Source organism: Anopheles coustani, chromosome 3 (assembly GCF_943734705.1).
Source record: "Anopheles coustani chromosome 3, idAnoCousDA_361_x.2, whole genome shotgun sequence".
Taxonomy (NCBI): domain Eukaryota; kingdom Metazoa; phylum Arthropoda; class Insecta; order Diptera; family Culicidae; genus Anopheles; species Anopheles coustani.
Window position 1 is genome coordinate 32,355,161 of NC_071288.1, and position 27,143 is coordinate 32,382,303.

Below are 27,143 nucleotides of genomic sequence, written 5' to 3' on the forward strand. Positions count from 1 at the left end.
ATCGAAGATAGAAGATAAGATAACGCAGTAAAAGAACTGTGTGGGATTTCTTCTGCTGAGCAATAAATTGACATTGTGCATCCACTCTGACACAGTTTATACAGTTTACAATTTTCAAACATTAAAAATATATAATGCTAGACACAAATTAGGCAAAAAATATCGAAAATAGTGAGAGAAAAAACAGTCAATCGTCAAACAAAAGAGCGTAGACTCCAAAATGGGGCCTTGTGCCTACCAAATTATAGTCGGTAAGCAACGACGAGAACAAAGTCAAGCTCACTTTACCCATTAATTCGAGCAAACAATGTAATTTAGAGGTAATGAAACCAATCCCTTGTTCGGAAGTTAGAAACCTCTCTCCTGAACGACCAACATCCAAACAAAGTTAACGAGCAACGCTCTCAACAACCCCTGCCTACACCGGCGACTCAAAATTATAATGGTGGAAATCTATTTTTGGAAAAAACGGTGCCATTACTCCTGAGCGAAATTTTCTCCTCTAAAAAAAAAGCCATAACCAAAACAACAAATTTGCTTTACTAACGGCGGGAGTTTTGCTGATAGATACACGCACGCACACACAAGTACAACCACCACCATTTTCTCACCATGGCAGCGGACTCGGCTTGTGAAACTTATCGAAAACTGACAACGCCCCATTGAAAAAAGAAAAATGATCAGATTTTCACCCCGAAGCGAAACAGATTTCGAGCGCAAAACTGTTCCGAGATAGGTTTGTGTCGTCGTCGTCGTCGAAGAAGAGCTCCAGAATGGCTTGGGAGGCTACAAAATGTGGGCCTGTGTATGTATGTGACTGAGGAAGCGAACACATGTGTGTATCACGTGTAATCATTTGGAATGGAGGAAAATGTGGGAAAACCGAAAAGAAAACACGGTGTCGACGGGAGCGCGTTACGCTAAAATGGGAAACGCGTGTGGAGTTTTCGGAATAGTTTGGCGATCAGGTAGAACAGCGAGAGAGTGTAATCAAAAAGAAGGTGAAAGGTGGGAGGAAACATCCAACCCACCATTGACACCCTCAGAGATATGCACGCTAAAAATAGGATTCCATTACGTATTGACATGTTCCTGGGTAGGGGGTTGGGTGTGGTGTCAGCTTTCCCGGTGTTCCTCGGGAGTAGAGTTACTGAAAAACCAGCAGCGTTGGTAAACCACACGTATGAGGGGGGTCGAGGAAGGACACACCAGTGACTGCTGGAATGTGCGCTATGGAATGGCCGACATTTTCATCCGAAATCCGCCAAACTAAGCTACACAAGGTCAACCGAGGTCCACACCTGTCACTAAAGGAGTGACCGGTTGCTCCCCAGAGGAAAAGACCCAGCACGATCGGGGAACTGAACTTTGAAGACAAGAAGAGAACAAAAACAAAAACAGACGAACAAGAAGAACAACGACATGAAAGGTGGACACCGCTGTCCTGCGAATGTCCTGGGAAAACGGACAGACATTTAGGTCGAATAAAAGTCAACGGAAACATAGGAACCATTTTCCTGGGCGTTGAATTTTATATCGCACCGCGCGATACAATCAGAAGAGAGGAAACCAAAATAAGTGAACAAACTTCTTTGCGACGGGCTGATGAAGTACGTTGTGCATATAAATCGATCCTTTAAATATTAAACGCCTCGTTACGGGTGCCTATTTCTGGAAATCAATTTACACCGAAATAAAGTAATCTACTATTAGCATCATCGATGTACTTTTTCTTTGTCGACTCCATTCTCTCACTCCGCGGCAACGTGGCGATATTTGTCGTAAAATTGTATCCAAGGGTACCACCCGAACCTTCCCACCAAATCCCTCGGCCCCGTGCTGTCGTTTTTCATTCACACTTGTGCCACCCGAGGTGACATTTCCCGACGCTGTTCAACAAATAAAGCTTCAATAAAGGCGCATCTCTCGGTGGACGATAAGGAGAAAACGGTTCCTTCCCATATGCGGGATGCTGTCAATATTTACTCTCAGACGAACGCCATGCTAAATCCGTTGCAACGTTTACCCGGTGCTTTAAGAAACCTTTTTAAAAATAGTCTCCCGTTCGCGACGCGTGATCGAAGCAGATCGACGATGGCTCCCGATGTTTGCTCGATCGGGACCATCACCGTCGTATGGAAGAGAGGGAGGGTAGGCGGGTGGAGCATGGAGAGCAAAAATAAACCGAACATCCTGCCGTGGATAACGTTTTCACTGGATGGGTTTGGGCGAATTATTTTCAAATAAACAACGGATTAGGAGCTGGCTGTTTTGTTTTTTTTTCCGCATGCTTTCGTTTCCACCCATATTCCGGGGTATACACTTTGCGGTGACTATTTTAAAGCATTGAAAAATAAATCCAGAGCAGTTTTAAGTTTCCACCGGTTTGTTGTTGATTCCCCACGAAGAGCACAGAACGGCAGAATAATATTTTACCATTTCTTGCTTCCCTTGGCATCGGCTTCTTTTGTGCTCCATTCCTTTCTCCTCGAACGATGCAAGCAAAATCACTATCTTCTAAAGTCCATGTTCTGCGGCAAATATTTGCCGGTAAGCATTAATCACTTCTCTAAGCACCATCGCACGCGGAAAATGTGCCACACCATTGCCACCTTCTCCAGCAAGAGGGCAAGCCGCTTATCGTTGGAAGCGTTTTAGATTTGCTATGCTTTATGCAAGTGTTCTGCTGGCCCGTACGCTGCGGGATTCATTTGGCAGGAATAATCTTTCTCCTATTTTTACCAAAGCCCAACAAAGATGCTTCCCCGGCAATGGCTTTACCGGCAACATAAAAATAGCATCTTCGATGGAAAGCGTCGAACAAAAGCGCCCAATGATGCTGAACTGGCAATATTCGTAGTAGCGCTCAAAGAAGCGACGACGAGACGAGCTCCAAGAGAAGATGCTTGGAGTAAGAAAAACTGATGGCGAAAAAAGAAAATTGGCCCCGTACATCATATACGACCTTTCCCCTCAACACACACACACACACGAATTCGTTTGCCGAACTACCTTCTCTGGTGAAGCTCGAAGGAAGCTTTAAGGTTCTATTTTGGCAACCATCCGCCAGAACGGAAGGTATTCGAAGATGTCAAACAAATGCCATATCAAGACAAACCAGACAGGGACGAGAAAAAAGAACAGGTTAGAGGGGAAGGCGGTATGTGTGTGATAAGAATGAAAAGCGTGTAGACAGAACAGGCAGCGGTGTTCGCATAGCAAATGTTTTGATTTATGCTAACGAGCGCGTACTACGAAAGGCAGGAAATTTGATGTTCAAAAATGAGATAACAAGAGAAAACTGCTGCCAAAGGCTGCCTTGTAAAGTAAGCGTCGTCGCTCAAGTCGAAGCAGCACGATTAGAATATTTAGATAATGACGAATTTGTAATCTAAAAATTGTCATTCTCTGTCATCATTAAACTGGATACATTCAATCTTTCCAACGATGACAGCTCTTAAAAATTGTATAAATACTTTCTTTCGTTGTAGAAAAATAATCGTCTGGAGTTAACTTTAGCTTAAGATAAACTAAATGTTGATGGAGGACAAATCAATGAAAGGTCATGAACTAACCGTAATCGTGTGTCAAATGTAAAAGTCAACCAACAATTCATTACAGGTGCATAGCTTAGAAGCTACCGCCCTAATGATCATTAATTCCCTATCTCCTTCATCTCAATCAAATGCAAAACAGGGCCCCTCTCTAGGACAATCCCTGGCTCGAAATCGAAATAAGACAGCCTCCCACACCACCCTATTCCGGTGATACTCTACTGTGCTGCGTGCATCATCATCACCATCATTGCCTCATCGGTGGTCGCTCGAATCAGGTGGGTGTATCCGTTTAGCGGTATCCATCAGCCCAAAATGGAGCAAACAAGCAAAAGCCGGATAGAGAAAGAAATGGTCGAGAGCAAAAGATGGAAAGGGGGGAAAAAATAAAACATCTCATCAAGTCGAAGAAAATAACAGCACCGTAAGACGGTGTGTGTCCGGGGGAGAACGGTTTTTGGCGAGCAAAAAACAAAACACGACAACTGACGGAAGGCAGAAGGAACAAACGCGCCGGGAAATTACCATAGAATGAGCCTCTCAAACCAACCTACCTCGGGCGGCCAACTCGCGGCGGGATGGAAGAAAAGCAGAAAAATCGGATCATCGTCGCCCATCCGTGGCCTAATAAATTTACAGCCACCTTCGCTCATTGCCCGGGGGAGTGAGGGGGTTCTTCTGTGTGCGTGTTGGTCTTTTCTTCTTACACTTATCTGTTATCTTTCCTCTCGCGCATCGCACTTCAAACTGGTCGTTTTAACGTCTTCTCGATCTTCGTTCTACCCACCCGGTACGCCGCGGGCCTTTGTTTCATTACCCGATACCCCCGGCCTCCCGTAGAAAAGCCAAGAAAAGAAATAGCGCCACCGGATCTAACGGACCGCAGTCATCACCCTGCCAATGGTTGATTCTTAATTACATAAATCTGCCCTCCTATATCAGTGTTAGGGGGAAGGGGGTATATACAAAGGAATCCAATCTGAAGCCGTGGCAATTGCGATTAATGGCCTAACACGGTAAGACAAGCATGTGAAACACATACGATTTCAATTGAGAATGATTCAAAATAGAAATATAAATGAGGTCATCTTTCTATTCTGCAGAGGGAATTCTTTTTTTTTTTGACGAAATTAATCATAATGTTGTTGCTATCAAAACCCACCATAATATCGCTTGCAAATCTAAATGGAACAAGAAAACACACTTTTGCTACTACAACTACTTTTGTGCTTATCTTTGTTTCGATCAAACGTCGTAACACAGAAGCATACTTTTTTACACGATGCATTGTTTTTTTCTTTTTGTTTCATTTTCAACTATCTCTCCCAAGTGTCAAAGATGAGTATCTCCACCACCTACAAGAACCTCATCATCCCTACTAGCACCGAATCTGGCACCGAAAAACATGTCAGACCATATGAATATGCTTCAGTAGGAAAAAGAAAAAGAAAGAGAAATGTTGATAACAGTACAATGTATTAGATATTCACCCGGTTTGACCCCGGCCCTTGGAACGTAGTCGTGACGCGAAGCAAAAAACATCAAACGACCGAACGCTTTATCGATTGGCACGATAAAAATATTCCTCCAGCAATTGAAGTCAATAAATAGCGCACCCGCATCAGCCTTCTCGGGTTGGGGATGGTAATGGATAGCGCCCTCCCTCCCCTCTGCTTCTTTGACAAAAATATGCTCCAACAGTTAGCGCCAAAAACGTCCGGCCAAATATACATTTAGCGTTCCGAAAATGTCTCTTGCGATTTGCGAGGGAATTAAGACCGGGCGTCTCGTTTGTCTGGGGTAAGAAAAAAAAAACAAGAATCGACCAACCAAGACGCCAAAACAACACGCGACTGCGCTTGTGTGGGCTGAGACGAGCAAACACAACAAAACACAGAAGTCAAACGAGGAAATGATGAGTTTGTTTTTGATACAACAATCAGCTGCATCAACAAATGTAGTAAGACGGAATATTGCAATGGGACTACAAACAAATGATGAGTGTTATCGGCAAAACATTCTGAGGTTTTGGTTTTTCTAATGTCAAATATTGGACTCATAGAACGTGTTAAAAGTGACCGCATGATAATAGCAGTAGGGAATGAACTATGAAATAAACGAAATTGAATTTGAACAACTAAGGTAGGGACAGTTTAAAAAATGGCAAATCATACAAGTTGTCAATTACAACTCATTCTTCGTCCTAGATATCGTTTGGGATGAGTTTGCAAGTGTTTTGAGGTATTGTAATGTAGCGAATCGTGGCGGACTAATAAAACACTGCTAATATGGGGATAAACCTAGTACTAGCCCTCAGGAACATCTATTCCGTGTTATGCATGTTTGCTAGACGTGGATATGGACCGCCCTCGGATGACGCTTTTGATCCTTTCGCCATCATCGTGAACGATGTTTGTTGAAGTGTATGAAATAAAAATTGTGAGCCAAAAACAAAAGAAAAGAGAAATGGTGCACAAAGAGTGTCGGGGGGTACGTGCCACACACGCACACGACTACGCCTGCTTACCTTCCAGGAGCCGCTGGATCAGATTGTCCACATCCAGTACGTGATCCACCATTTTTACGGGCGCCGTCTCGGGATGGTGTCCTTGCGGGAGCTAAAGTTCGAATCCGGGTTGAACAGAACGAACGAGTGCGACTTGCGCTGAACGAGCCTCCTTACTGATGAGAGTTTTCCGGGAACCAGCGCTAAGGTTGAACACCGTTCCTTTACACGTCTTTGCTACCGATAAGCAGTCAGTCTGCAGTCGGCTACTAGATGCGACAATTGCTCAACATTTGCGTATTGAAAAGCTCACTGCAACCACACTCGCTATTCATATTGCATCACGTATGCCGTTTATTTCTCGGTTTGGGTGCAAATTAAATTTACTAGCAATCACTTGAAACTTTTCACACCACCGCGTAGTCGAAAGCAAACGAATGGAACAGAAAACAGAACTTGAACTCCACACGGCAACTTGATGTCACTAAAACGCACCGGCTACTATTTTCTGTTCTCTGCACTACGATGATTCACTTTCTAATTTTTCAGCTAGATTGCACAGAATCCTGTAGGAAAAAAAGAATTGGTAATGTGATAGACAGCAACAGTTGCATTTCGATAGCAATGCGCAAACAAACAACACAACTGAACTGGATTTAACATGTTATCCTTTGCCAAGGTTTACGCAAAACCGGAAACACCAAACGGATGAAATGGAGAGCAGCGAAGCCCCGACAGAGTTCGAGCCGGTAGTGGTGTACATTTCCTGTTTGACTGCGCACGCGCTAATGATTTTGTACTTGCGCCGTGGGTTTCATTTTCCCGCTCACAAACGCTGCAGCGACGATGCGACGAACGGTGTGCAGAGGGCAGTGGTGTGTGAATACATCGCGCGTTTTCGAAGGGAGTGCTCGGAAGCAAACATCTAGCCGCATGTGCTCCTCATTGCGTATACCTCCGCACCATCTGCTACCAAATGAAGTTTTTCCTTTTGTTCATCGCGAAACGCAGAACGAAAAATTGAGTCACCACTCCAACCTGACCCGCCGCGTTTTGCTTATTTTTGGCTGCACACACAAGAAGCGGGCGCGCCACTTCTGTGCGAGCTATTTTTCACACCCTAAAAATCGAGACGGCGGAAAAACGCACGCACCACCGTCCGTGTTTCTCCATTTTCCTTTCTCCTGCCTCGTTTTCTTGCGCCGCACCAAAAAAACCCGGCCGCTGGCAAGCAGTACCCCCAACGTCACCCGACGATGGGAGCTGCAGATTCAACGAAGCGGAACACCTAAAGCTGTGAAGATAAAAAAGGGGTCACAATAAGGCGGCCTCAGACGATTCCTTATCTAAGGTGTCCCTGGTCAAACTGCTGCGACCGTGAATACTCACGGGTTCTCTAGAATATCGTGCCTCACAAAGATACTGTGTGCAACGAAAAATATTTGCCAAAGTGGGGCAGGGCCAGCAAAACATGGCAATTTATCTGAAGCGACTTCTCCATCGACAACGAGAGCGCCGAAACCGTTTTATCCAAACTGTGTGCCCCGCGAGAAGTGATGGTAAGTCTGTCTACTTGATGAATTCATTCAACGTTATATTTAACAGCAAACGGGATGGAAGCGTCGAGTATTGGCAAAAGGCAGGAGAAAACGAAACATATTTTTCACTTTTGACACCTGCAGTTCGCGGATGCAAGCTGCTCCACAATGCACAGACCTTTTTCACTCGGAATACTCCGCAAGACGCAGGCTGATCGAGTCCGTAGGACTCGTTTTTCGGTACGCGATGCAATGGCCGAACGCTATTTTTCTCCGGCGAATTCTATTTTCACTCGAAAAACACTTTTCTGCTGTCGCAGCGCACAGCGAACCAATCAACTCGAGCACTTTTTGACAACTGGCACAAATTTGTACTAGTGTTGGCAGAATCGGGACTCGGAAGATTCGAAGATTCGATCCCTAGAGGGATTCTAAAGATTCGAATCCCATTTGACGGATTCTAAAGATTCGAATCCCTTTTGACGGATTCTAAAGATTCGAATCCCTTTTGACGGATTCTAAAGATTTGATTTGTTTGGGACTCGAATCTGTTTTGATTTGTTTGGGATTCTAATCTGATTTGATTTGTTTAGGACTCGAATCTGTTTTGATTTGTTTGGGACTCGATTTGATTCGATTCTGACTTGATCCTAAACTGTTTGAATCGACTCACAATGATTTGAGTCGAATTAGTCACATAACTAGTCGATCTAGAGACAATGTAATTGATTTAAATTTACTCAAATCGAACGCTGGGTAGAATGTCCAATGGACATAGATTGAGTTTTTTGCGCGATTTGCAAGTTTTGCTGTAGAAAAATTCCTGGAACCTATTTTTTAAAAAGAAATACAGTAGAATGTCCATCATCCGAGTTGTTCTACCCAACCAAACCCATTGAGCCCACGGAGTGACAATGGTTCAGATCAGCGAAGAACATCGTTTCCTTAAGTGAATAGATTTTCATGATCAACAGAGCTACTTACAGCGTAGAACCTTAGATTAGAAGTGTGTGACACGTTTTTATTTCGCTTATTATTCGCTATTTCGTATTTTTATTCGCTTTGGAAAAGCGAATTGTGATCAAATTGATGGGGATTCAGATTAGGCTAAACAATTTCCAGACCGACATTGAATCAATGGTTACGTCGAGATCTGGTTGTCGCAACTGTTTCTTGGTTTGGGAATCGGATTTGGGGATTCGATTTACCCACCACTAGTAACGAAGCATCCGTTGGAAAATGCAATTTCACAAACTTCGTTTCGATGGCCGGTTATTCTAACGGCAGTCAAAAGAAGGCAGATAGAACAGGAAACAATTATTCAGATAAAGGGGTTTTAATATAATTAAATAAATGGCTAAACCTCAAACGGTGGTCGCAGTTGTGAGCGTGAGCCAGCGCCGGGCAGCTGTGAGAGAGCCCGGGTCGTCTCACTCATGCTCATTTCTCACTCATCCAACGTTCTGCTCGACTGGTTTGAACTGCATGACTATTTAAACTCTCACTGTGGAGCTTTCTCCCGTTCACCCGTCTTACCTTCTCTCTCCCTTCCTTCGCGCCCCTCTGGCCCATATACACACCAGCCAAACCGACTCTGACAGCCGCGTGCGCAGCGTTCTCGTGCATGTTACTATTTCAATTTTTATTGAAAAGTCTGCGCAGTATGTTTCTGTGTTTTGCTATCGATTAAGCTATCCAAATTATTGCAGATATATTGTATCGTAGTGGCGGAATACGTTTTATTGCTTACCTATTTTTCAGCACAGCAACTCAACATTTACAGCTACATATTGCCAATTTCATACTTCCCATGTAGGGTGCACTGCCGAACATAAATTAAGAAGGTAGGTGACTATTTGTTTGATTTGCCGCCGAAGATTTAATATTTCACATGCATTATATCCAATATTGGTGATATATCCATATTTGTCTATATTGTCATAGAACATTGCTGCGTTTGCCGTGCTGTGAATGGAACTCTATGTCATGACGTATTTTTTAAAGAACGGTGTGAAATGTCTGTGTAATGCTCAAATACAATGTATTATCTTAAATTTCGTTAAATCGCAATTTTTGATTACGTAGCAAATGTTTACGAAAGCCCCTGAGATCTCCACCGAAGAAAAAGGAGAAGATCAGTGGTCTGTGAAATTTAAAAACAACTTGCATGAAGCTGCGGAGCGAACTACCGCTTGCTACACATTAAAAGCCAAGCCTTTCGTAAGCTGCGTTCGCTGTTTACGGTGATTACCCGATCCCAAAGGGTGTAAAGTTCGATCGCTAACCGGAATACGGACAAAACCTTGAAGTGCACTCAACAACTGGCTTAAGCGACCGGGTCAGCTGAGTAGGATTGCCGTATTCCTGGTCCCCGTAGTTGAAACTTGATTCCCCGCTCCATTTGGCCAAACTTTGAAACTCCTGGGCTCCCTTGATACCTTTCGTGGAAACGCCGCCCCAAGGTAGGGTGGGTAGTGGTGCTTCTTCTTTTTTGAAAGCACAAGGCTCGGCCTCGGCAATTTGCAGATTACCTCACTGTTCGATGGGGGTGCTAGGTGGTTGTCTGGGGATCTCAACCCCTCCCTCCCATCCCCCCTTTTCACCTTTTCCTGCTCGTCCTGTATCCCTATCTGTGGCCGCAACGATACCAGACGGTATTGGACGGTGTTGATACCTTCGTTCGATCCGTCGTCGGCTTCGTGGTGGTTGTGGCCGCTCTTCATTTCATGATGCTTCGAACAGGAAGGCAAACGACCTCCCCGGGCTTTCGACTGGTGCAAATCTGCTGGATGAGACTTTCTGCGCAGCCAGGGTTTCTTCGGGAGCGCTAGATCACATGACAGGTGTGGTAAAAACGAGGGCATGTGAAGAGGATGTGTAGGGCCTATTCGTCTTTGTCCAAGCAAACGGAACAGTTTGCTGTACCCTCGAGGGGTTCTCTGTCGACACACTAGGTCAACAGAAATCCGTGCCCGGAAAGAAGCTGAGCAATGAAGACGTCCGTTTCCTCATGCTAAAATGAGGAAAGGTCAGGACTTCAAATAAAATGATCACCGTCACAAAAAAACCAACCGTACTCGTCTTTAAAATTATGGAACATGAATTCGTCTTTGCGCTATTTGGTCGTGTGATTGAATGGTACCGTAAATGGAGGTGCTCTCGTAAATTCTAAGCGTAAAACTAATTTTACGAAAATGATTAACGGTATCGCGAACGGTGATAACGGTTTATGCGTTTGAAACGGACGATCGTTTTCGAGCTGTTAGCTCTCGAGCGCCATCTACAAAAAAAAACAAAAAGCTCGTGTGATAAGCTTGCGAGTTGAATTTCAAAAAAAACCGATTACTTGACCGGTAGCCACATCTACATTGTCTGAATTTAGCCAAAACCAATAGTTGAATTTCTTACTTGATTGACACTGCTGTAACATTCATATAAAAGAATGGATGGATGGCTCCGAAAGTGGGCTGCCGAATTACATGAGTTTCTGCCGTATTTGTTGGCCCGACGGCCAGGTAATATGGATCCACGTTCCTATGGTCGCAAACCTCAAACGATGGTTTACGGTCGAGCTGAGAGAGAGTGTGCGCTGCTTGGAGCGTGCGTAAGTGAGAATGTGCCCCACAGCTTGAGCCGAGCTGGTATGATTGATGGTGGACCTCAAACGATGATTTCAGCGATCGGGAAGAACCTCTTGAGCCTCGGAAAAATCATCACCACGTATATTTGGAGTAATTATGAAGCACAGAAGGATGTAACCACCGTTTGAGGTTTGTGCAATATACACAAACCTCAAACGATGGTTGCAATAGGCGATCTATGGTTTTAGCCTAAAAGTATGCATCGATTTAAAAGGATATTTTTGGGCAGACGCCATGACCAACGCCTTGGATATGGTCACAAACCTCAAACGATGGTTCATGGATGAGCCAGGAGGGTGTGAAAGAGACTCCTCGCTCAGTGAAGCGCGCGCGGCTTGAAGTGTGCGAGAGCGGGAGAGTGATCCACGGCTTGGGCTGGTAACATTGCTGGCGGACCTGAAACGCTGGTTTCACCTATGAAATGATGGTTTTCTCCTTGAAAGGATCTCTTGAGCTTCGGAAAAATCATCCCGAAGTATATTTGGGTCTATTTTGACAAATAAAAGCTTGAAACCACCGATTGAGGTTTGGATTTTGACAAACCTCAAACGCTGGTTTCACCCACCTAGCGATGGTTTTCCACATATTTAAGGGTATTTTGAGGTCTTGAATGATGTAAAATGCATAATGATCGATTTTCTGCGATTTTTTGAGCCCACGGCGTGGAAATTCGTGCGCCGCCTTGGTTGTCGGCACAAACCTCAAACGATGGTTTACGGCTGAGCTGACGGAGTGAGCGAGAAGGGGAGTGTACTCGACGGCTGCGGTTTTACCTGTTGGCGGACCTGAAACGCTGGTTTCACCCATAAAATGATGATTTCCTCCTTGAAAGGAGTTGCTGATCTTCGGAAAAATCATCCCGACGCATATTTGGGTCTATTTTGACACGTAGAAGCTTGAAACCACCGATTGAGGTTTGGGTATTGACAAACCTCAAACGATGGTTTCACCCACCTAGCGATTGTTTTCCACATATTTAACGATATTTTGAGGTCTGGTAGGATGTAAAGTGCATATTGATGGATTTTCCGCGATCCTTTGAGCCAACGACGGGAAAATTCGTGCGCCGTCTTAGCTTTGGTCACAAACCTCAAGCGGTGGTTTACGGGTGCCGTGAGAGTGTGCGTGAGCCGTACGGTGCTCCACGGCCTGGGCTGGTAACATTGTTGACGAACCTGAAACGCTGGTTTCATCCATTAAATAATGATTTCCTCCTTGAAAGGAGTTACTGATCTTCGGAAAAATCATTCCGACACATATTTGGGTCTATTTTGACACGTAGAAGCTTGAAACCACCGTTTGAGGTTTGGACTTTGACAAACCTCAAACGATGGTTTTACCCACCTAGCGATGGTTTTCCACATATTTAACGATATTTTAAGGTCTAGAATATTGTAAAATGCATAATTATCAATTTTCAGCGATTTGTTGTGCCGATGGCGTGGAAATTCGTGCGCCGGTCGCAAACATTAATCGATGGCTTACGGGTGCCGTGAGAGTGTGCGTGAGCCGTACAGCGCTCCACGGCTTGGGCTGGTAACATTGCAGGCGGACCTGAAACGCTGGTTTCATCCATTAAATAATGATTTCCTCCTTGAAAGGAGTTGCAGATCGTCGGAAAAATCATTCCGACGTATATTTGGGTCTATTTTGACACATAGATGCTTGAAACCACCGTTTGAGGTTTGGGTTTTAACAAACTGCAAACGATGGTTTCACCCATCTAGCGATGGTTTTCTATTAATTTAACGATATTTTAAGGTCTAAAATAATGTAAATGGCGTCATGATCGATTTTCTGCGATTTTTTGAGCCAACGGCGGGAAAATTCGTGCTCCGCCTTGGGTTTGGTCACAAACCGCAATCGATGGCTTACGGGTGCCGTGGGAGTATGCGTGAGCAGGCAGGTGCGCCACGGCTTGGGTTGATAACATTGCTAGCGGACCTGCAACGCTGGCTTCATCCATTAAATGACGATTTCCTCCTTGAAAGGAGTTGCTGATCTTCGAATAAATCATCATCATGCATGTTTGCGGATGTTGTAGAGTATATTCGCGTGCATGAAACATTAGCGTGGGTTTTTCGACACATTTTGGCCGGCGGCATTCGTGCATGGCAACGTGTGTCAACGCATTGTCTGGGCGAGAGTGAAATGGCGTAGTTTTTGCATTCGTTCTTCAATCTAAATAACTAGGTCAGACTTGGGCGATATCAAGTTCAAGGTCGAGACGAATTTTGAACCCAATCACTTGCGGTTTGTTTTGGCGCGCTTGTGCAAAACCTGCAAACCGTGGTCTACGGGTAAACGCGCTGCGGTGCGAGTTGCATTGTTTTCCAATTCTAAGGAAGCGACTCGCCGCTGCGTGAAGCCCGCGCAGCTTGAAATGTGCTTGAGCGGGAAAATGCGTTCGTAACGGGATAAATTGTTGTTCGGAAACACCAACCCATGGATTGGCGAGTGGGATGATGATTTTCGCAAGCACGAAAAAATCAGTCGATCGACATGATAATCAACAAAACAAAAAATATAACGATAGTTTTAATATTTCAATCAATGCTTCTTCTTCTTGGCGTAACGACCTCTTGGTCATGCCTGCCCGCTAAGGGCTTACGAGACTTGTTTCCCTGTTGTACGTGGATAGTCAGTCCTCTCGTACAGGGGAGGGTCCGGTCTCGGTTGGGATTCGAACCCACGCCGTCGAGGTGGTGAGCCCCGGCGCTCATAGGCCGATTTTTTAACCGGCGCTACCGCTCGGCTGTCGCGGACCCCCTCAAGATGTAAGAAAAACGGATAATTCGATTTATTATATTATTGAAGTTTTTATTGAAATATGCGTCACACTACTTTGTTGGAACGAAACGTCATCATTTATCCATCATAACGATGGAAAAAGATTTCAAAGCATATGAAATTAGACTTACAATAGCAAACTAACAAATTCAGACATCATTAAAAAGTATAACACTTCAAAAAGTATCGTAAAATCACCAAAGAACTGCTCTTTGCAGCACACAATTCGGGAAAGGGGAGGAAGAACCAATCGTTTCATCCCTTTTACTACTTTACTACTTAAAAGAAATTTTACTAAAAGTGTTTGTTAAGTGCTCTAACTATAAGGAACTATTTACACTGGAATGGGCTGCATGCCAGAACCCCGGGAGAGAAATTATAAATATCGGAGAAAAATTGAAAACTACGATTCTGTTGCTAGAACTGATATCGATAAATATAATGATTTTAGGAACAAATTATTTCATTCTACGTCGAAAAGATAGTTAAAGTTAAACAATCATGATATTTTGTGCATGTCCTGTTTACAGTTGACACAAAAATTCGCATTTTTTTCTCAGATAGAAGGCGATACATATGGTGCGTTCGAGGGAAAGGGTTTCACCAAAATTGTCCGAGTTTTTGAAGGTTCCTAAATAATATGAGAGTGCATGTAAGCTAAAGGAGTTGGAAAATTACATAATATTAGGGGAGTAGTTGAGAATTAGTAGACGGGCAATAGTAACTGGGTTACATCAAATGGTTTTTTGAATCATTCTACCTCCCTTTTCCCGAATTGTGTACTGCAAAGAGCAGTTCTTTGGAGATTTTAGGATACAATCTTACAACTTGAGATATCAAGTTGGTGCATCGGAATGGCACAAACAGAATGGGTCGATAGCATTTGTGTATCGTTCTGACTTTATTTGTAAATCGTTAAAAAATTAGACGTACAAAGATTTAATTCTGCAATTCAATAACACGAAGCTCTGTTCCACACTTTATCGGTTTGACCGCTTGAACATCGACAATTGAGCCGCTTCAGTCCATGATTGTCTTTCAGGCTCAAGTGACTGATCAGCCCTACGACGTGGACCTTCCAACAGAACCTTAGACATGCTGGACAAAATGCGATGCGATTGTGATTTCTCTATATCAACACGTGCTTTTCGGTGAAACAATTTTGATGATTTCCGAAGCCTTCCCTAGAATCAGAAGACAATGCAACTCGCACCGTTAAGCGTTCCCCGCTGTAGCGCTTGTACCCGTATTTTCCTTGCAAACCCTCAAGTTTTTTTTCCGTTATTTACCCGTTTGACAGGGATTGCATTTATTAAATAACGGTAAACTACACATTGTATGATGAATTATTCCCACACAAATAGCAAGAACATTGGATTTACAAAACTGATCTTGAATTTCTACCAACGTTGCCCTTGTTATTTGTAGTGAGTAGCTAAAGTTAGGGCGACGCACACAAAGGCGTTAAAATATCATAAGTTGACGAATCAATTTCTATGCATTATGCACCCTTTTGTACTGAAAACCCATCGTTACATATTCGTGGTGATGATTTTCCTGTCAGTCGACTGATCTTTTCCAGGAGAAAATCATCATCCCATGCGCCAATCCATGGGTTGGTGTTTATGAACAATAATTTATCCCGTTACGAACGCATTTTCCCGCTTAAGCTTCGCTTAGGCTTCACGCAGCGGCGAGTCTCTTCCATAGAATTGGAAAACAATGTAACTCGCACAGCAGCGCGTGTACCCGTAGTCCACGGTTTGCAGGTTTTGCACAAGCGCGCCAAAACAAATCGCATGGAAATTGGGTTCAAAATTCGTCTCGACCTTGAACTTGATATCGCCCAAGTTTGACCTAGTTATTTAGATTGAAGAACGAATGCAAAACATACGCTATAACACTCACGCCCAGTCAATGCGTTGACACACGTTGACATGCACGATATCGCCGGCCTAAATGTGTCGAAAAATCCACGCTAATGCTTCATGCACGGGAATATTCTCAAAAACATCCCCAAACATGCATGATGATGATTTATTCGAAGATCAGCAACTCCTTTCAAGGAGGAAAACGTCATTTCATGTGTGAAACCAGCGTTTCAGGTCCGCTAGCAATGTTACCAGCTCAAACCGTGGTGCACCTGCCTTCTCACGCATACTCCCACGGCACCTGTAAGCCATCGATTGATGTTTGCGACCGGCGCACGAATTTTCACGGAGAGGGCTCAGAAAATCGCTGAAAATCGATCTGTATGCGTTTTACATTATTTTAGACCTTAAAATATCGTTAAATATGTGGAAAACCATCGCTAGGTGGGTGAAACCATCGTTTGTGGTGTCTCAAAGCCCAAACCTCAAACGGTGGTTTCAAGCTTCTATGTGTCAAAATAACCTAAAATATGCTTCGGGATGATTTTTCCGAAGATCTGCAACTCCTTTCAAGGAGGAAATCATTATTTAATGGATGAAACCAGCGTTTCAGGTCCGCCTGTGATGTTACCAGCCCAAGCCATGGAGCGCCGTACGGCTCACGCACACTCTCACGGCACCCGTAAGCCATCGATTGCGGTTTGTGACCAAGGTCAAGGCGGCGCACGAATTTTCCCGCAGTGGGCTAAAAAAATCGCAGAAAATCGATCATGACGCCTTTCACATTATTTTAGACCTTAAAATATCGTTAAATTAATGGAAAACCATCGCTAGATGGGTAAAACCAAATTTGTCAAAACCCAAACCTCAAACGGTGGTTTCAAGCTTCTATGTGTCAAAATAACCTCAAATATGCGTCGGGATGATTTTTCCGAAGATCAAGATATCCTTTCATGGAGAAAATCATCATTTAATTGATGAAACCAGCGTTTCAGGTCCGTCTGTGATGTTACCAGACCAAGCCGTGGAGCGTTGTACGGCTCACGCACACTCCCACGGGACCCGTAAGCCATCGATTGCGGTTTGTGACCGGCGCACGGAATTTCCACGCCTTCGGCACAACAAATCGCTGGAAATTGATAATTATGCATTTTACATCATTCTAGACCTTAACATATCGTTAAATATGTGGAAAACCATCGCTAGGTGGGTAAAACCATCGTTTGAGGTTTGTCAAAGTCCAAACCTCAATCGGTGGTTTCAAGCTTCTACGTGTCAAAATAGACCCAAATATGCGTCGGGATGATTTTTCCGAAGATCAGCAACTCCTTCCAAGGTGGAAAACGTAATTTAATGGATGAAACCAGCGTTTCAGGTTCGTCAACAATGTTACCAGCTCAAGCCGTGGAGCGCTGTACGGCTCACGCACACTCTCACGGCACCCGTAAACCACCGCTTGAGGTTTGTGACCAAAGCTAAGGCGGCGCACGAATTTTCCCGTCGTTGGCTCAAAAGATCGCGGAAAATCGATCAATATGCTCTTTAAATCATTCTAGACCTCACCATATCCCTAAATATGCGGAAAACCATCGCTAAGAGGGTGAAACCATCGTTTGAGGTTTGTCAAAACCCAAACCTCAATCGGTGGTTTCAAGCTTCTACGTGTCAAAATAGACCCAAATATGTGTCGGGATGATTTTTCCGAAGATCTGCAACTCCTTTCAAGGAGGAAATCATTATTTAATGGATGAAACCAGCGTTTCAGGTTCGTCAACAATGTTACCAGCTCAAGCCGTGGAGCGCTGTACGGCTCACGCACACTCTCACGGCACCCGTAAGCCACCGCTTGAGGTTTGTGACCAAAGCTAAGGCGGCGCACGAATTTTCCCGTCGTTGGCTCAAAAGATCGCGGAAAATCGATCAATATGCTCTTTAAATCATTCTAGACCTCACCATATCCCTAAATATGCGGAAAACCATCGCTAAGAGGGTGAAACCATCGTTTGAGGTTTGTCAAAACCCAAACCTCAATCGGTGGTTTCAAGCTTCTACGTGTCAAAATAGACCCAAATATGTGTCGGGATGATTTTTCCGAAGATCTGCAACTCCTTTCAAGGAGGAAATCATTATTTAATGGATGAAACCAGCGTTTCAGGTTCGTCAACAATGTTACCAGCTCAAGCCGTGGAGCGCTGTACGGCTCACGCACACTCCCACGGCACCCGTAAGCCATCGATTGCGGTTTGTGACCAAGGTCAAGGCGGCGCACGAATTTTCCCGCTATCGGCTCAAAAAATCGTTGAAAATAGACAATTGTGCATTTTACATAATTTTAGACCTTAAAATATCGTTAAATTAATGGAAAACCATCGCTAGATGGGTGAAACCATCGTTTGAGGTTTGTCAAAACCCAAACCTCAATCGGTGGTTTCAAGCTTCTACGTGTCAAAATAGACCCAAATATGTGTCGGGATGATTTTTCCGAAGATCTGCAACTCCTTTCAAGGAGGAAATCATTATTTAATGGATGAAACCAGCGTTTCAGGTTCGTCAACAATGTTACCAGCTCAAGCCGTGGAGCGCTGTACGGCTCACGCACACTCCCACGGCACCCGTAAGCCATCGATTGCGGTTTGTGACCAAGGTCAAGGCGGCGCACGAATTTTCCCGCTATCGGCTCAAAAAATCGTTGAAAATAGACAATTGTGCATTTTACATAATTTTAGACCTTAAAATATCGTTAAATTAATGGAAAACCATCGCTAGATGGGTGAAACCATCGTTTGAGGTTTGTCAAAACCCAAACCTCAATCGGTGGTTTCAAGCTTCTACGTGTCAAAATAGACCTAAATATACGTCGGGATGATTTTTCCGAAGATCAGCAACTCCTTCCAGGGTGGAAACCGTCATTTCATGTGTGAAACCAGCGTTTCAGGTTTGTCAACAATGTTACCGTGGAGCACCGTACGGCTCACGCACACTCTCACGGCACCCGTAAACCACCGCTTGAGGTTTGTGACCAAAGGTAAGGCGGCGCACGAATTTTCCCGTCGTTGGCTCAAAAGATCGCGGAAAATCGATCATTATGCTCTTTAAATCATTCTAGACCTTAACATATCGTTAAATATATGGAAAACCATCGCTAGGTGGGTAAAACCATCGTTTGAGGTTTGGACTTTGACAAAGCATCTACGTGTGGTTTCAAGCATCTACGTGTCAAAATAGACCCAAATATGTGTCGGGATGATTTTTCCGAAGATCTGCAACTCCTTTCAAGGAGGAAATCATTATTTAATGGATGAAACCAGCGTTGCAGGTCCGCCAGCAATGTTACCAAACCAAGCCGTGGAGCACCGTACGGCTCACGCACACTCTCACGGCACCCGTAAGCCATCGATTGCGATTTGTGATCAAGGTCAAGGCGGCGCACGAATTTTCCCGCTATCGGCTCAAAAAATCGCTGGAAATTGATAATTATGCATTTTACATAATTTTAGACCTTAAAATATCGTTAAATTAATTGAAAACCATCGCTAGATGGGTGAAACCATCGTTTGAGGTTTGTCAATACCCAAACCTCAATCGGTGGTTTCATGCTTTTATTTGTCAAAATAGACCCAAATATACGTCGGGATGATTTTTCCGAAGATCAGCAACTCCTTCCAGGGTGGAAACCGTCATTTCATGTGTGAAACCAGCGTTTCAGGTTTGTCAACAATGTTACCAGCCCAAGCCGTGGAGCACCGTACGGCTCACGCACACTCTCACGGCACCCGTAAACCACCGCTTGAGGTTTGTGGCCAAAGCTAAGGCGGCGCACGAATTTTCACGCCGTGGGCTCAAAAAATCGCTGAAAATCGATAATTATGCACTTCACATCCTACCAGACCTCAAAATACCGTTAAATATGCGGAAAACCATCGCTAAGAGGGTGAAACCATCGTTTGAGGTTTGTCAAAACCCAAACCTCAAACGGTGGTTTCAAGCATCTACGTGTCAAAATAGACCCAAATATGCTTAGGGATGATTTTTCCGAAGATCAGCAACTCCTTCCAAGGTGGAAAACGTAATTTAATGGATGAAACCAGCGTTTCAGGTTCGTCAACAATGTTACCAGCCCAGGCCGTGGAGCACCGTACGGCTCACGCACACTCTCACGGCACCCGTAAACCACCGCTTGAGGTTTGTGACCAAAGCTAAGACGGCGCACGAATTTTCCCGTCGTTGGCTCAAAGGATCGCGGAAAATCCATCAATATGCACTTTACATCCTACCAGACCTCAAAATATCGTTAAATATGTGGAAAACAATCGCTAGGTGGGTGAAACCATCGTTTGAGGTTTGTCAATACCCAAACCTCAATCGGTGGTTTCAAGCTTCTACGTGTCAAAATAGACCCAAATATGCGTCGGGATGATTTTTCCGAAGATCAGCAACTCCTTTCAAGGAGGAAATCATCATTTTATGGGTGAAACCAGCGTTTCAGGTCCGCCAACAGGTAAAACCGCAGCCGTCGAGTACACTCCCCTTCTCGCTCACTCCGTCAGCTCAGCCGTAAACCATCGTTTGAGGTTTGTGCCGACAACCAAGGCGGCGCACGAATTTCCACGCCGTGGGCTCAAAAAATCGCAGAAAATCGATCATTATGCATTTTACATCATTCAAGACCTCAAAATACCCTTAAATATGTGGAAAACCATCGCTAGGTGGGTGAAACCAGCGTTTGAGGTTTGTCAAAATCCAAACCTCAATCGGTGGTTTCAAGCTTTTATTTGTCAAAATAGACCCAAATATACTTCGGGATGATTTATCCGAAGCTCAAGAGATCCTTTCAAGGAGAAAACCATCATTTCATGGGTGAAACCAGCGTTTCAGGTCCGCCAGCAATGTTACCAGCCCAAGCCGTGGATCACTCTCCCGCTCTCGCACACTTCAAGCCGCGCGCGCTTCACTGAGCGAGGAGTCTCTTTCACACCCTCCTGGCTCATCCATGAACCATCGTTTGAGGTTTGTGACCATATCCAAGGCGTTGGTCATGGCGTCTGCCCAAAAATATCCTTTTAAATCGATGCATACTTTTAGGCTAAAACCATAGATCGCCTATTGCAACCATCGTTTGAGGTTTGTGTATATTGCACAAACCTCAAACGGTGGTTACATCCTTCTGTGCTTCATAATTACTCCAAATATACGTGGTGATGATTTTTCCGAGGCTCAAGAGGTTCTTCCCGATCGCTGAAATCATCGTTTGAGGTCCACCATCAATCATACCAGCTCGGCTCAAGCTGTGGGGCACATTCTCACTTACGCACGCTCCAAGCAGCGCACACTCTCTCTCAGCTCGACCGTAAACCATCGTTTGAGGTTTGCGACCATAGGAACGTGGATCCATATTACCTGGCCGTCGGGCCAACAAATACGGCAGAAACTCATGTAATTCGGCAGCCCACTTTCGGAGCCATCCATCCATTCTTTTATATGAATGTTACAGCAGTGTCAATCAAGTAAGAAATTCAACTATTGGTTTTGGCTAAATTCAGACAATGTAGATGTGGCTACCGGTCAAGTAATCGGTTTTTTTTGAAATTCAACTCGCAAGCTTATCACACGAGCTTTTTGTTTTTTTTTGTAGATGGCGCTCGAGAGCTAACAGCTCGAAAACGATCGTCCGTTTCAAACGCATAAACCGTTATCACCGTTCGCGATACCGTTAATCATTTTCGTAAAATTAGTTTTACGCTTAGAATTTACGAGAGCACCTCCATTTACGGTACCATTCAATCACACGACCAAATAGCGCAAAGACGAATTCATGTTCCATAATTTTAAAGACGAGTACGGTTGGTTTTTTTGTGACGGTGATCATTTTATTTGAAGTCCTGACCTTTCCTCATTTTAGCATGAGGAAACGGACGTCTTCATTGCTCAGCTTCTTTCCGGGCACGGATTTCTGTTGACCTAGTGTGTCGACAGAGAACCCCTCGAGGGTACAGCAAACTGTTCCGTTTGCTTGGACAAAGACGAATAGGCCCTACACATCCTCTTCACATGCCCTCGTTTTTACCACACCTGTCATGTGATCTAGCGCTCCCGAAGAAACCCTGGCTGCGCAGAAAGTCTCATCCAGCAGATTTGCACCAGTCGAAAGCCCGGGGAGGTCGTTTGCCTTCCTGTTCGAAGCATCATGAAATGAAGAGCGGCCACAACCACCACGAAGCCGACGACGGATCGAACGAAGGTATCAACACCGTCCAATACCGTCTGGTATCGTTGCGGCCACAGATAGGGATACAGGACGAGCAGGAAAAGGTGAAAAGGGGGGATGGGAGGGAGGGGTTGAGATCCCCAGACAACCACCTAGCACCCCCATCGAACAGTGAGGTAATCTGCAAATTGCCGAGGCCGAGCCTTGTGCTTTCAAAAAAGAAGAAGCACCACTACCCACCCTACCTTGGGGCGGCGTTTCCACGAAAGGTATCAAGGGAGCCCAGGAGTTTCAAAGTTTGGCCAAATGGAGCGGGGAATCAAGTTTCAACTACGGGGACCAGGAATACGGCAATCCTTCTCAGCTGACCCGGTCGCTTAAGCCAGTTGTTGAGTGCACTTCAAGGTTTTGTCCGTATTCCGGTTAGAGATCGAACTTTACACCCTTTGGGATCGGGTAATCACCGTAAACAGCGAACGCAGCTTACGAAAGGCTTGGCTTTTAATGTGTAGCAGTTCGCTCCGCAGCTTCACGCAAGTTGTTTTTAAATTTCACAGACCACAAGGCTGATCTTCTCCTTTTTCTTCGGTGGAGATCTCAGGGGCTTTCGTAAACATTTGCTACGTAATCAAAAATTGCGATTCAACGAAATTTAAGATAATACATTGTATTTGAGCATTACACAGACATTTCACACCGTTCTTTAAAAAATACGTCATGACATAGCGTTTCATTCACAGCACGGCAAACGCAGCAATGTTCTATGACAATATAGACAAATATGGATATATCACCAATATTGGATATAATGCTTGTGAAATATTAAATCTTCGGCGGCAAATCAAACAAATAGTCACCTACCTTCTTAATTTATGTTCGGCAGTGCACCCTACATGGGAAGTATGAAATTGGCAATATGTAGCTGTAAATATTGAGTTGCTGTGCTGAAAAATAGGTAAGCAATAAAACGTATACCGCCACTACGATACAATATATCTGCAATAATTTGGATAGCTTAATCGATGGCAAAACACAGAAACATACTGCGCAGACTTTTCAATAAAAATGGAAATAGTAACATGCACGAGAACGCTGCGCACGCGGCTGTCAGAGCCGGTTTGGCTGGTGTGTATATGGGCCAGAGGGGTGCGAAGGAAAGGAGAGAGAGGGTAAGACGGGTGGACGGGAGAAAGCTCCACAGCGGGAGTTTAAATAGTCATGCAGTTCAAACCAGTCGAGCAGAACGTTGGGTGAGTGAGAAATGAGCATGAGCGAGACGACCCGGGCTCTCTCACAACTGCCCGGCGCTGGCTCACGCTCACCACTGCGACCACCGTTTGAGGTTTAGCCAAATAAATAAATAAATAAATAAATAAATAAATAAACGCTATTTATTTATAAACGCCCTAAAGGGGCAGGGCAAATGAAACATTTCACTTGAAGCAAGCTGTTTCTTTCCAGTAACCTTGATTTGTTGCAGAGCTACCAACTTGCCAGCATTAAATTTTATTTAGCGTCTTTACGTTGCGACTTTCGATTGGATAACTTTTATCATTCAAGTGGAGTTTAGTTTTGAGCTTATTAAAAGGTTTGGTGTTGTGCGAATAGTTTTCACTCGCTTTATTTGTTAATCTCAGAGTCAGTTTCTACAAAAAAGTGTTCAACGAATATCAATTTGCTCGTCCTCGACAAAATTGCACAAAGTATTGACGTTAGAAACAAATTAAGTTTAACATTATAATATAACGCCTCTACATCGTTAATACTCGGTTCGTATACAGGTATTGTTTACCTAATATCATTATAATAATGAAAGTAGTGACAATTTCCATTAATTTGCCGTGTCATTGCAGGTCGTCGATTGGAGCGTTAACTCCGGCGTATCGTCTATTGTAGAGTGTGACTCTCGTGATAGTTGCTGCCTAAACGATTTGCAATCGAGAGGACCTCGGCGAACTGTAAATTAACATTCTTTAGCAATCGAAGGTGCGCGAAGGTAAGTGTTACAAGTCCACAATATTTATATTATAAAAAAAAACCCGGCCCGCTGGAATTCCATGAATAGAAGTGATCGATCGACAGCCGACTTTGGAGGAGCTTTGCGTGTTGTTCATCCGTCTGCAGTTGATTTATGTGGCATCGCACCATACCACGCTCGTCAGTCATTGCACGATACATGACTCTGCCCCCTGGTGCTTGAGGTAACTCCTGGTGTCCATCTTGGAGATCCGTTGCCCTGATGCGCTTTCTCGTTGACTGGAGATCCTTTGGCGAACTTTCGAATTTCTATACGCTGATTACTGTTTTCCAGAGATCCGGTTGGCCGTAGCAATTCCAAACACGTGCGGATAGGTCTTTGAAACATAACACCCGCTGGTGTATCCTTGTTTGGAAGCTGGGTATTTGGCGTTGAGCGATAAGTTTGCAAGAATAAGTCCAAGGCCTCTTGCATAGCCATTCCCTCGAAAGTTATCTCCTTGATGCCTCTTTTGAAGGTGTCCACAAACCGTTCAGCTTGGCCGTTGACTGGGGATGAAACGGAGCAGTAGTCATGTGATTGATGCCATTCTTTTTGCAGTACTCACGAAACTCCATACTGACAAATTGTGTGCCGTTGTCACTGACTATTGTTTCTGGCATTCCAAAACGCGCAAAAATTGACCTCAAAATTGCTATGGTGGCCAACGTGTTAGTACTGGATGTTCTGACAATTTCTGGCCACTTCGAAAATGCGTCAACTATGATTAGAAAGATCTCCCAGTAGATGGGTCCCGCATAGTCGCTATGCACTCGTGCACACTTTCCTATGCGTGGCTTTTAACAACGATTGATATTCACGAAGACTTAAAACACACCAAAATTCGTGAACATCCTGGTCACGGCACCAATGATCTAGCGCGAAATTTCGGATCGTTGTTTCGGACGCGACAAATAGTTACCCAAACGGTGACAACGAAGTGCGAGGATCAAGAGAGAGATTTTGTTTATTTCGCTCTTATTTATACTTTTCTAGGGAGAAATGTGTGCCTAGTGATTGGTGCTTAATTTTATGTCAAGGATCAACCGACTGGTCTAAACTCAATGTTTATAAAAAGTACAAACACAGACCGAGTGCGTCGTCGTTTGCCACGCGAGAATCTTCGCCGGATTTGGAGGTCCGTCGATTTTTGTATCAACTCGTTCGGTCCGGGCTGTGACGTGCCAACCCCGGAGAAAACAACGTGTGATACCTCAATCTAAAGTTAAGGTAACCGAGAACCCGGTCTGCAGCGTGACGTGCCGCTGAACAGAGAAGAATCAAGCGTAAGTTGAAAGTGTACTGGATTTTTCGGATAAGTTGGATGCTGGAGAGAAGAATTTCGGGTTCTTTACTCGCAGGTGTCCTGGTGAAAATATCTGCTTTATTCAAATTTTCGAGCGCTTATATAGTAAGACGCTCCTTATCTCCTAATGAACGTAAGTGAGATCTTTCTAACTTTCGAGACCCAAATTTTATGACCTTAGCCTCATCTTGCTTTCAACGAAAGGGGATGCGTGGGTCCTATCTCGCATTTTGTTTCTGATGATTACATTTGCGCCATGCGCAACGTTTGTCGATCCCACGCATCGCCTAAACCTTTTGGTACCGACGCGTCGTGTCCTTTCCTTTTATTAAGGATCACAATCGCAACTGTACCGAGAGTTTACACATGCAAATTCTAAGCCTAGCGAGATTTACGGGCGCGTCCCGTTGTACCAACCGCGTTATCGGTTATCGGTTATCGTCGCTTATTCCTACTCTCGTGTCCTTCGCGCTATCCTAATCTAACAAGCATTGGAAGTACGATCTTACTCGTACTTGATCCGAATCTTTTTTAGCGTGCAAGTTTTTCTGTCATAAAATGTGTGGTCCATGGGGCCACCTTCATACCGCCCCCTACAGATTTTTCCGTACATTATTACTTTATGGAACTCTTATACTGTCTCTTATTCAGTTAAACATGGCTGAAGACTCGATTCAAAGGATGCTGCTCGAACGACCGCAACTGTGTGTCCGCATAATACCACGAGCTGCTGTCAGCGGTGGTAGCAGCAATGCCGAGTTACAACCGCAGCCTCCACAAGCGAATGAGCCACAGCCTCCTGCGGAGGTAAGATTGACAATTTCCAATTGCCATTGAAAGACCGAATTCTGGTTCTTAATCCTAATACGATCTTCAGCTTAAAGGATATTCTATGTACGTCTATATAATAAACATAATTATAATTTATCATATTATTATCATAGTTACTTGGATAACTGTAGAAAATATAACATAGTGACGACATTATTTTGACCTATGATCGCATTGAACATTTGAGATAGCTTTCGTTAGCCACCGGAAAGTTTATTCCAGCGCAACAGTAAGAGATGCAGGCAATCAGTTGCTGAATACCTCAATGGTTCTATTGTAGTTTACGCTCAAAATATTATTTTATTTTCAAACATTCAATAGTTTTTACTTATCCATTTGAAGCGTTTAGTAACTGTTTTAATGTTCTGTTGCAGCTTGCTGAACAAAAACAAATTATAAAATATCTGGAACAACAGTTGAAAGAACAGCAACAACTGCACCAACAACAACAGCAACGGCTGCTCCAACAAATTATTGAGTTGCAGACTGAGGTATGTTTCACACGGAAGCCTTTTTCCTATAAACATTTTATGGGCTAAAATCTATCATTTTATTTACAATCTATCTCGAGATAATCGAGAAGATAAGCTATAAATAGTTTTTGCTTATCAATTTGAAGCCTTTACTTATTGTTTTCCTATTCTTTTGTAGCTTGCTGAACAAAAACAACTAGTGAAAAATATGGAACATCACTTACAAGAACAGCAACGGCTGAAACAACAAGAGAATGAGCTGCAGACACAGGTATGTTCCACACGGAAACTATTTTCTTACAAAAAATTTATGGGCTAAAAGCCATACAGTGAGTCGTCATCACGGACATTTCTTGAGAACCCCCTATTTTGGAGCGTTGTAGGCTAAATCAATTTTAACGGTATTGTTCG

General features: G+C 44.0%; 1 protein-coding gene across 1 annotated transcript in view; it reads right to left on the minus strand.

Moving 5' to 3' along the window:
- LOC131259413 (serine/threonine-protein phosphatase PP1-beta catalytic subunit) overlaps positions 1–7,914 on the minus strand; it is a 30,000-nt gene extending 22,086 nt beyond the window's left edge. Inside the window, exons 1-2 of the mRNA XM_058260895.1 lie at positions 7,777–7,914; positions 6,082–6,626 (exon numbers count right to left, since the gene is read on the minus strand). Of these exons, the coding sequence (XP_058116878.1) occupies positions 6,082–6,133 (52 nt within the window). The 5' untranslated portion in view covers positions 6,134–6,626; positions 7,777–7,914. The remainder of the gene's footprint in view (positions 1–6,081; positions 6,627–7,776) is intronic.
- Between the last annotated feature and the right edge of the window lie 19,229 nt (positions 7,915–27,143).